The sequence below is a fragment of the Polypterus senegalus genome, chromosome 5 (genome assembly GCF_016835505.1).
Source record: "Polypterus senegalus isolate Bchr_013 chromosome 5, ASM1683550v1, whole genome shotgun sequence".
In the NCBI taxonomy this organism is placed as follows: Eukaryota; Metazoa; Chordata; class Cladistia; order Polypteriformes; family Polypteridae; genus Polypterus; species Polypterus senegalus.
The window spans coordinates 188,645,777-188,658,071 of NC_053158.1; the positions used below are offsets into that span (position 1 = coordinate 188,645,777).

Consider the following 12,295-nt stretch of genomic DNA (forward strand, 5'->3'; position numbering starts at 1 on the left):
GTAGATGATATGACATAATTAGGTTTGGATATTTTTAGAGTCCTGGAGACCTCATCCATCTAGCTGCCTCCCCATTTGGCCATGCCACGGCTGAAACGTTGCTGCTCGATGAAAGGACCCTCTTTCCCATGATTCCTGTGATCCTCCATCAGGGATGACTTTACCATAGGCAGGCAAACAACTTGGCAGGTGGGCGTGGCACCAATGCCACATTTGGGTACCGAGAAAGAAACAGAATAGGTGAGGGTTAGTATTCAAATATAATTATCATGTTACTTATGTTATAGTGCTAATGACTAACAACAGAGATGCAGTATGTACAGTTAATCAGCAGCTCTAGTCAGGATATGCTAAACTGAAGTAGTGAGTCTTCAGCCGGGATTTAAAGGCTGAGACTGAAGGGGCATCTCTTATGGAAGCAGGAAGACCATTCCACAGTTTAGGGGCCCTGTAACTAAAAGCTCGACCTCCCACTGTTATTTTATTAATCCTTGGAATCCTAAGCAGACCGGCATCTTGAGATCTTAATGTGCGCTCAGGTTTGTAAGTCATGATAAGTTCAGACAAGTAAGCGGACCTTGGCCATTTAATGCTTTATATGTTAAAAGGAGGATTTTGAAATCTGCCCTAAACTTAACTGGGAGCCAGTGTAAAGATTTAAGAACTGGGGTTATGTGTTCATATTTTCTTGTTCTTGTAATAATTCTTGCAGCCGCATTTTGGATTAACTGGAGGCTGTATAGAGAACAGTTTGAACAGCCAGTGAACACCGCATTGCAGTAGTCAATCCTACTAGAGATAAATGCATGAATTAATTTCTCACAATCCTGTTTATTTAGAAAGCCTTAATTTCCTAACATTTTTAAGATGGAAAAACATGTTTTGGACACTTTGTAATATGTGCTTTAAATGACATGCTAGAGTCAAAGATAACTCCTAGATTGCGGGCTGATTCAGTAAAATTAATTGGGATTCCAACTGAGTTAAATGACGACAAAATATTGCTGTGATCAGCGTCATTCCCTCCAACAATTAACATCTCTGTTTTATCTGTATTTAAAGACAAGTAGTTCTCATTCATCCATTCCTTTAATTCACTAACACAACTAATTAAAGACAACATCGGAGAAACTTCATTTGATTTAAATGAAAGGTATAACTGGGTGTCATCTGCATACGAGTGAAAATTAACATTATGTTTCCTAATGAGAGATCCCAGTGGAAGCATGTAAAGTGAAAACAGTAAAGGTCCCAGTACTGAGCCCTGCGGGACACCATATTGAACTTCTGTGTATAATGATGGAGTACTGTCAGCACATTTCTGTACATACTGGAATCGATTTGATAAATAAGAACTGAACCAAGCGAGCACGGGCCTGTAAGCCCAACATCGTTTTCTAGCCTGTGCAGTAAAATAGAATGGTCAATGGTGTCAAATGCTGCACTTAAGTCCAACAACATAATTACAGTGGAGTTTCCTTCATCAGAGGATATCAGAATGTCATTTACAACCCGTGTTAGTGCGTTTCTGTACTATGACCAGTGCAAAGCCAGACTGGAATTTCTCAAATAAATTGTAATGTAAGGTGTGACTGAAGCTGACTGGCGACTACTTTTCTAGTATTTTAGAGAGAAATGGTAAATTTGAAATAGGCCTATAGTTATTTAGTATGTGTGGGTCTAGGTCTGACTTTTTAAGTAAAGGTTTAATGACTGACACTTTTAGTGCATCAGGTACGTGCCATGCAGTAATGAACTATTGATAATGTTAGAATAGGCTGCAAGAACATCCATTGCACTTTTACTAGTTTTGTTGGCACTGGATCTAGGGAACAAGTAGTGGGCTTCATTTTAGTAATTAAAGTTAAGACTTCCTGCTCAGTTACAGGATTAAAATTACTAAAGTGCTGAATGCAATGTCTGCTAAGCTAGTATTTGGTTTGTACTGTGATGCTGAGATCTGGGATCTTATATTTTTAATTTTCTCATTGAAGAAGTTCATAAAGTCTGTACTGCTAATATCTGTTGGTATTTTGCACTGTTGATCTGAATTCCCATTTGTTAATTTAGCCACTGCTCTAAAAGTACCCTAGGATTTTTATTATTGCTATCTATTAATGTAGAATAGTATTCTGAGCGAGCTTTAAAGAGGGCTTTTTATATTTATTAACACTCTCTGTCCATGCAATTTGAAAGACATGTAGCTTTGTTGTTCTCCATCTGCTCCCAGTTTTCGACACTCTAATTTAAGAGCTCGAGTATTTTCATTAAACCAGGGAGAGTTTCTATGTGCTTTGATCACTTTTGTTTTTAGGGGAGCCACTGTGTCCAGAGCATCTCTCAAGGTCACATTATAATGTGATATTAGCTGATCTAAATTGTTTTCCACGTTTACATTTGATGTTAACTGATCTAAATGGTTTTCCACAATTACACTCGACTTACTCAAGGTATCTATAAATTTTGAAGCAGAATTACAATCTAGATGTGCACTGTCTTTGTTTTAATCTGTGAGTGCTTGGCATGGGCAGAACTAAATCAAATGTAATTAAGAAGTGATCGGAAATAACTACATTTAATGGAGTAATATTTAAATTTTGAATTTCAACTTTGTAAGTTATAATTAAATCTAATGTATGGTTATGATTATGAGTTGGACCTTTGACAATCTGACAAAATCCTACTGAATTTAACAAATAAGTAAAACATTTGCTAAAAGTGTCAGTTTCCACATCAATGTGTACATTAAAATCCCCCATCAGAACTACGTGATCATAATTTATAGCCAAATCAGACAGAAGGTTGCTAAATTCAGTCATGAACAATGAATATGGCCCTGGTGGTCTGTAGACTAGCACTATAATTGTGTTGGAATCTGTTTTAATATTTAAAATGAATGCCTCAAAGGATGTAAAGTTGCCTAAATTTTTAGGAGTGATTTGCATTTTGTTACAATGAATTATTCCAAGGCCTCCTCCTCGACCAGAATCTCTAGACTTATGAAGGAACGAGTATCCATCTGGTGACGCCTCAGCTAGGGAACAGTGTCACATTTACTAAGCCAGGTTTCAGTAAGAAGACACAGATCAGATTTTGTACTTAATATATATCATTTACCAAAACAGCTTTAGTGCCAAGAGAGCGAATGTTCAATAAACAGCATTTAAAACTGCATGGTTCTTTCTGAACTGCTGATATATTTTTGTTTTAATTTGAATTAAATTTCTATTACAGATGCCCTGGTGGAGTGTCTGGTTTTATCCCTTGGTCTAATTATACACCTTAATTTTTGGTTATCAATTAATTTATGGTTTGTATCAAGACTAAATTTACTGGATGCCCCACAACAGGGATTATGGGTAACAGCTTCAGGAAAATAACAGGTGGGATAAACAACAGCCTGTGATTTAAGATCACATGACTGCGGCCTGGATGGTGCTCTAATCAGTCAACCAGGCAGTTTTGCTGCCATATTTTGGGATAATACATAAGATCCCTCCAGTTAGGATGAAGACCATCTCTTCTGAAAAATCCAGGCCTTTCCCAAAAATCATCCCAATTGTTCACAAATGCTATGCTTTTATTTGCACACCAGGTTTCTAGCCAGCAGTGAAAGGAATGCAATCTGCTATAAATCACATCCCTCTATATAATCTTGGTAAGGGACCAGATACAATTAAATTCCGACATTTTGTTTTAGCTTTGGTGCATAGAGAGATGAAGTTCGCTTTAATACCTCAGATTGCTGTAAATAAATATCATTAGTGCCAACATGCAGCAATAAGGTAGATGCTTCATCGTCTGCGACACGGTCCAATGTGGCCTTTATGCCAGAAATCTTGGCCCCTGCAAGGCACTTAACATTAACTGCTGGTTTAACATAGTTTGGAATTCTAACATTCCGCACTATGGAATCGCCAATTATGAGCACTTTATTATTCTCAGTTTCCACAGGCGCGCTGCGGAGAGCTGAGAACCTGTTCTGGGTCCGAATTGGTGACCTGGGTGCTGGGGACTAAATTTTGGATTCTTAGACCCCGTCTTATTGTTACCCACTCGCCCTGTGGCTGAATTGGTGCTGCTGGTTTCGGCCGCGCACTGACTACAGTGGGACCTGGAGAGACTGAAGCCGAATCAGAAGTAGCCGAATCGTCTAAACAAACCGAGTCAATCCAATTTTCGCTTTGCCTACTTGCTATCAGATTCCTAACGCAGTCCTCCAATTCGTATTTTCCCGACCAACTCTAAATTTAACTAAACACTTTTGGCAGGTGAAGCTATCTGCACTGTCGGCGGAAAACTGTACATACTGCAGGACACACAACATATAAACGCACCCTCGACGGGCAGAGAGCAAACAGAACTTACGTTAAGTGTTGAAGTCATCTTTGCTGTTTTTATAGGTGCTTCGACGCTTTCCATGTTCAGCTGAATGCAAATCACACAATGTAAAAAGTCTCTGCACAGACACTCTCTTCCCAAAGCTAATTCTATTGACAAATTCTTTCACATTGTCAATATACAAAGATGTTACTGGTAAATTAGGGGAATCATATAAATTATAATTCAACCAAACCCATATTTGGGGTTATCATAGACATTAAAATAATCAAATAAGAAAAATCAACTAATTTTAGGACATTGGAACAATTGTGTCAAGAACAGGCCATTCAGCTCAACAAGCACATCCATCCTATTCACCTGACTGTACAAAATAACATCAAACTGAGATATAAAAGTCCATAGAGTCCTGCTGTCCACCACACCATTTGGTAATGTATTCCATGTATCTGTGTTTTTTGTTTGAAAAAAAATGTTCAAACATCACATTCTTTTAGTTTAACTTTCATATTTTTATTCTTTGAATCTTATTAGTCTTCATGCCTTGAACACTTAGCATTGACTTTGTAACAAAGAGAAGATGTAAGTCAGGGCAGCCTTGAGAAATGACTTAAAAATATTATTACAAAAATATATAGTTTGGCACTTACGATAATAATTTAATAATGACAAGGTCTTGCTTTAATGCAAGACTGATATTGTCTCGCTGAAAGAGTAATCATTGTAATCAAAGAGCAATCCGTTACATAATCCACATCCACATTCCTGTGCATGCACTGCTCTGATTTTTTGAAAGAATTTATTTTATTATTTTTATTTAGCAAAAAAAAATGTATGTGTTTTGCCCATTGTGAGCATACTACTGGATGACTTTATTTTGTCTTTTACATAACACAAGTAACTTAAGATTTTTTCACACATTTTTAAATAATGTTTCCTGTGATGCAGCATTGACCTCCATTGACGCCCTTTCTATCTGAAACTTTCCTATCTCCATTCTCCATGAAAACATTTTTTCACTTTTTTCCTCTGTCATCAATTAATATTGAGTTAGTTATATATATATATAAAATATATATATATACAAATATAATATTTTGGTGGGGTATTTGTTTAAATTGAAGCACTGATTCCTAAATCTGCTTAATCCAAAGCAAAATTTCCAGGGTTTGAGCCTGTCCCAGCAGCACAGCGACCAAGGCAGGAAACAACTTCGGACAGCCCACCAGTCTATTTGCAGTGCCCACTCACGCATACCTACTGTGGCAGGAGGCTGGAGGCTCCTATACGTCCCCCAGGCATGAGGGGGCAACCGCCCTGGATAAGGAGGGGACCACAGGGATGGAACAAGAAGACTTAAGCCCACTGAGGCTCAAGGCCATCGCCAGCGGGAGCCCCGAGCATCATTGTGCCCGGGAGATTGGCATTTCCGCCACACCTGGGAAAATGGAGGGAGGACCTTCCAGGGACACCCGGGAAAATGTCAGCGAGCACCTGGAGCACATCTGGGTGATTATAAAAGGGGCCGCCTTCCTACATTTAAGGAGCTGGAGTTGGGTGCTGGAGTAGGATGAAGCTCCAGTGGATGAAAGAGAGGTGGCCCACGGACATTGACAGGCCCAAGTAAGGGTGTTTGGTGTGGGAAGCACTGTGTGTGTGTGGGACTTGTGTCTTGGGGGACTTGGTCTTTATTAAACTTGTGATTTAAGAATTGCCGGTGTCAGTCTATTTGTGTCCGGGCTGAACTTCTCACACTACACAAACACAATCATACCAATACATGAGCCAATTTAGAATTCCCAACTAACCAAACCTGCGTGTCTTTGGAAATGTAAGATAAGAACTGGAGTACCTTGAGGCAAACAGACACAGAAAAAATGCACACACAAAGAGAAAGCAAAAAAAGACACCCACTTCAAAGAAGGAACATCCAAGCACAGTATTTGAACCCAGGGCACTAAACCCATGAGGCAGCAGTACTAGCCATTGCACTACTATGCCACCCTTACACTGAAATGTAGGATTCCAAATCATCATGTTCATGTGATTATTTGGTAATTGAGTGTTCTTAAACCATTTTATACAACTGTTCAAAGTATATCTGTCTCATTTCTTATACACTTTTAAGGATTACAGTATTTCAATGTTATGAAATAAAGAGTGCTACTCAGTTTATGGTTCACCCACAAAAGCGCGATAGACATATGAGCGCCGACAAAACCGCGACGGACAAATGAGCACCGACAAACCCGCTAACTGGTTTTCGACAAATGCGCACCGAGAAAATCGCCACGACAAAATCGCGAGAGAGGCCAAGAGAGTGGGACGCGTACGTGCGCATTATGTACACATTATGTGCTAGGTTATAACTGTTATAACTGCTGATGGCATGCGCGAACAAATAACTCAGTCGAGGGTTGGCATAATGCGTCGTATACAAAGCGGAATTACCAGCAGTCAGGCAGCCAGCAACTATCTACTACGCTCAACTATCAAGACGTCTTTCTGCAATTCTTCCTACATATGCAGGGCGTGATCTTAAGGACTATCCGCGTGCCGTGTCTCATAATACTGACTTCTAAAATAACCATTATTATATATGCTTTAAACTAGCAATTTATATTTAATGAAACTGTCGCGATTTTGTCGGCGCGATTTTGACGCCGCGCGCTATTTTGTCGGCACGCATATGTCTATCGCGCAAATGCTGGGTCACTCAGTTAATAATAAGACTTCAATTTGTAACAGGTGTACTCTGTGCTAATACGCTCCTGCTGAATTTCCCGGCAGCCTCCAGTGCCTCTACTATTTTTGGATAAATTTGAAACTCAAGACAGCAAAAGCACTCGGGCCTATTCAAATACCGGATATAGTCTCTTCCATCATTTTCACCAAATCCTGTTCCAGGATCCAAGACAATGCCAGTCTCATCTAGGAGCTGCATGCAGTAAAATAAGCTGGGATAAAGATCCAGAACCTGGGAGGGATAAATAATAAAACTTAACTTTAGCTTTCTGAGGTTTAACAATCATTACAGTGGATATTAAAAAAAAAAAAAACTAAACTCACATACCAATCTTGATGTACAGAGATCAGCACACTGCTCAATGTAAAATCAAATAGTTCTGCTTTTACATCAGTGTGCATGCTACTGTACAGTAATCCAAAGTATGGACATTAGAAAATATTTTCAGACCCACTTAATCTGATTCAAACTCTTATTCCAGGTTAGGGGGATAACCTAACATCATCATCTACAAGGCAGGAGCCAAGCCTTTGGGTGCCAGTCCACCACAGTTCTCACAATCACACAGGACCAATTCATATTCCCCAATTAAAAATACTGCTGTAGTTTGGTAAACCTGGGGGTGAGCACTCATGTGAGCATAGTTTTCTGTGTTGTTTTTCAGCCATGGATCCCACATTTATCATAAATACTAACCCTGTCTTGGGGGTGGGAGTCTCCTGCAGATTGGCAGTTGTCTTTATAGGATTATAGAAAGCAAATTCTAAGCCTTGATTTCATAGAGGTGCACTCTTCTCTGTACACCTGACTGCAAGTTTGATCCCAGACACGACTTTTGTGGGAGAGTCACTTCTAGAAAGATTGATTTCCTCATTTGGACAACATGGCTCAAACTGTGAGACCATGAGGATCCAAAAAATGCAGAGGTGAGTTTGAAATCCTTCATCAACAACTTTTTTTAATTTTCTTGGATAAATTTTCTTTGATCATGGCATGATGTGGCTGTGACCCATTTTGCCAATATCTATAATCTGATTTGGAGGGCCAGAGTTTATTATGGTGTACATCTGGTGTAAAGCAGGTCCAAACACTAACTGAAGTATTCAGACATCTAACACAATTATCATGTTTGTTTTGAGTTGACTAGTAGGTATAACACTAAGGTACGTGGTGGTACGTGGTGACCAAGGCTTAGACAAGCAGAAGGTGATACCAAATGGATACAGGACCAAAAAAAATGTCCAGAAGATTTCAGAACCAAAAAGAGGAAATGACTACTGATGAGTCAGAGGTTTCCCAATCTATAAGGGCTCGTTCATACTTCACGCTCAGAACGCGGACGTGCACTCATCATGGCTGCCAAGCATTCCCAGTGTTCATTTGGCATGTCGTCTGAGCAGGTTCTCAGAAATTAAAGCGACATGTGGATGAGTTGCAGTACCAGCAAAAAGTCGGGGGGCGCAGTGTGATAAAAGTTGGAATGTGACATACAGTGGGATGCAAAAGTTTGGGCAACCTTGTTAATAGTCATTATTTTCCTGTATAAATCGTTGGTTGTTACGATAAAAAATGTCAGTTAAATATATCATATAGGAGAGACACACAGTGATATTTGAGAAGTGAAATGAAGTTTATTGGATTTACAGAAAGTGTGCAATAATTGTTCAAACAAAATCAGGCAGGTGCATACATTTGGGCACCACAAAAAAGAAATGAAATCAATATTTAGTAGATCCGCCTTTTGCAGAAATTACAGCCTCTGAACGCTTCCTGTAGGTTCCAATGAGAGTCTGGATTGTGGTTGAAGGTATTTTGGACCATTCCTCTTTACAAAACATCTCTAGTTCATTCAGGTTTGATGGCTTCCGAGCATGGACAGCTCTCTTTAACTCACACCACAGATTTTCAATTCTATTCAGGTCTGGGGACTGAGATGGCCATTCCAGAACGTTGTACTTGTTCCTCTGCATGAATGCCTTAGTGGATTTTGAGCAGTTGTTCGGGTCGTTGTCTTGTTGAAAGATCCAGCCCCGGCGCAGCTTCAGCTTTGTCACTGATTCCTGGACATTGGTCTCCAGAATCTGCTGATACTGAGTGGAATCCATGCGGCCCTCAACTTTGACAAGATTCCCAGTCCCTGCACTGGCCACACAGCCCTACAGCATGATGGAACCACCACCATATTTTACTGTAGGTAGCAGGTGTTTTTCTTGGAATGCTGTTTTCTTTTTCCTCCATGCATAACGCCCCTCGTTATGCCCAAATAACTCCATTTTAGCTTCATCAGTCCACAGCACCTTATTCCAAAATGAAGCTGGCTTGTCCAAATGTGCTTGAGCAGACCTCAAGCGGCTCTGTTTGTGCTGTGGACGGAGAAAAGGCTTCCTCTGCATCACTCTCGCATACAGCATCTCCTTGTGTAAAGTGTGCCGAATGGTTGAACGATGCACAGTGACTCCATCTGCTGCAAGATGATGTTGTAGGTCTTTGGTGCTGGTCAGTGGGTTGACTCTTGACTGTTCTCACCATTAAATTAAGCTTCTGTCTATCCGAAATCTTTCTTGGTCTGCTACTTCGAGCCTTAACTTGAACTGAGCCTGTGGTCTTCCATTTCCTCATTATGTTCCTAACTGTGGAAACAGACAGCTTAAATCTCTGGGACAGCTTTCTGTATCCTTCCCCTAAACCATGATGGTGAACAATCTTTGTCTTCAAATCATTTGAGAGTTGTTTTGTGACCCCCATGTTGCTACTCTTCAGAGAAAATTAAAGGAGGAGGGAAACTTACAATTGACCCCCTTAAATACTCTCTCTCATTATAGGATTCACCTGTGTATGTAGGTCAGGGGTCACTGAGCTTACCAAGCCAATTGGAGTTCCAATAATTAGTTCTAAAAGTTTTGGAATCAATAAAATGACAACAGTGCCCAAATTTAGGGCTAATTGAACAATTATTGCACACTTTCTGTAAATCCAATAAACTTCATTTCACTTCTCAAATATCACTGTGTGTGTCTCCTATATGATATATTTAACTGACATTTTTTATCGTAACAACCAACGATTTATACAGGAAAATAATGGCTATTAACAAGGTTGCCCAAACTTTTGCATCCCACTGTAGTCTCTGTTTACTATCTACATGTGACAGAAAGCCGCTATGCGGATCCTACGGGATCGATGTTTGATGAATGATTTGATGTGGTTAAGCAAAATGTCGACATACAATATATTCGTGGTGCTTTTATATTCAAGCGTCACATATTCCCGATTGTAATCACATGATACATTTTTAAAGTCTCGCATACCATCTTTCGTGCCGTCTTTTTTTTTTGCAACTTCACAACAGCAACATAATGTACGGACGTGGTGAAAAGGTGTATTTTGTGATTAAAGTGGACATTTTGGCTTTAATTTCGAAATGTCCACTTTAACCTCATAGTTTATCATTAAAGCAGACCGTCGTAAACGTCATCCCAGTTGTTAATCACTACAAGCTTCTGGGGTTTCCTCCTGAACTGACAGCAGTGGCAGGCAGTGATCACCACACAGAACACATTAAATTTATGACATTCCAACTCTCTGCACATTTAGATTTATACTTGATTTCACTTTCATGATGAAATGCATTAAAGTATGTATGTTACATTTTACAGATAAATCGTTAGTTTCATTTAAATAATGAATATTGTTAATAATTACACACATTGAGGTGACATGGTAGCAGAACAGTAGCTCTGCTGTCTCACAGGGAGTCACGTCCCTGGTATTCCCTTCCTGGAGCTTACATGTTTTCCTGCTGGGTGTCCGCACTGTATTCCGGTTTCCTTCCAAAGATATGCAGATTTGATGACACTAAAATGACGCCTTTGTGTGTATGTGAGTGCTTGTATTCGCCTTGCGATGAGCTGATGCCCTGTCCAGGGTTTGTTTCTGCCTCGTGCCCAATGCTAGCTGGAATGGATACATCCCTGGATTAATGGATGTAATCATTAAACATCCTCTTCAGAGATATTGCGGTAAGGTGTCATTGGAATTTTATGGGTGTTCCAGGCAATTCACAACACAGTGAAGCAGAACCTGTTCTCACCGTGATAATATCTCGCACTGCCACCTGGTGGATTCTTCCAGATTTACGTCAAGTATGCGCGCAAGTATAAAATGCATGTGTTGCGTTGCGTGAAGCATAAATCTGGCCTAAGATGTTAGAATGGGGGTTCACCTGTGTTATTTGTGTATTCTGTACTGTTGGGGTGAGAAAGTATGTTTATTAAGGACTCAGAAATGAACACAGTCAGGAACAAGCCAAGGTGAAAACTGAAAATCAAACCTATCTGTCAACTGGATCCCAAAGGTCAAGGGGATTAATACAGTTTAACAAAAAAAACTCAAAGACATTAACAGAATCAATTTTGTTTAACCAGGAAGACAGTGCTCAAGAATTAAATTTGCTCGGTAGACAGGAATTATCCACCTAACTCGGATACCAACGATACATCAGGGGTGATCTTACATCTGTCATTTCGATGACATACTGCATGTTGCACATTCTGGGGAATTCTGGGAACAACCACCTAGGAAACACCCAATGCTTTTGCTCTGAAATGGAGAAGGGTCTAGTTGCAGACCTCTAGAGCTCTGAGATTCAGAAGCTCTGTTAGGCCGTTATTCGAATTACACGTTTATCTGAGTGTAAATTCCGAGGAGTTGTGACTGCAGACAGCAGCACTACATTATAGTGCCATTACATGTTAGTCAGTCCTACTACATGGCATGTCCACTGGCTGCTGAATAGTCGTGATCATTACTTATAAAATGTGCATGTTTCAAAAGACACAAATGACTGGGTGTACTGTGCAATGTGACTGATGTATAGTTGAAAAGCTGCTAGAAGTCATCTAATCTGTGCAATTTGACTGGCTTGTGAACAGTTGAGAGGTCTGGAGCTAGACTCTATGTAAAATGAATGCACCCATACCAAAACAAAGATGAAATGTGGCATAATGTTAAATATTTACGATGTCTCCTATTCATCATGAAAACAAAAACTAATCTGAAATTCAGAAACCTTGGCTACTGGGGAAAGCAGACCCTTGGTTAACTGCTCGACCTTTTTTAAGATATTTTGAGCTCAGTGTTTTCAGGAGCACCTGAGACCACCAGAGGGAGCTCTAGACATACAGCTTCAGGTATTCTACACTACTTCTA

General features: G+C 39.9%; 1 protein-coding gene across 3 annotated transcripts in view; it reads right to left on the minus strand.

Annotated features, from left to right (window-relative positions):
• LOC120529738 (alanine aminotransferase 2-like) overlaps positions 1–12,295 on the minus strand; it is a 59,919-nt gene that overhangs the window by 2,648 nt on the left and 44,976 nt on the right. For 2 of the 3 annotated variants that reach the window (XM_039753811.1, XM_039753812.1), the window contains exon 11: positions 7,206–7,318. The exons of the other annotated variant lie outside the window; for it this stretch is intronic. In XM_039753811.1, coding sequence (XP_039609745.1) covers positions 7,206–7,318 — 113 coding nt within the window. The remainder of the gene's footprint in view (positions 1–7,205; positions 7,319–12,295) is intronic. 3 annotated transcript variants of the gene reach the window in all.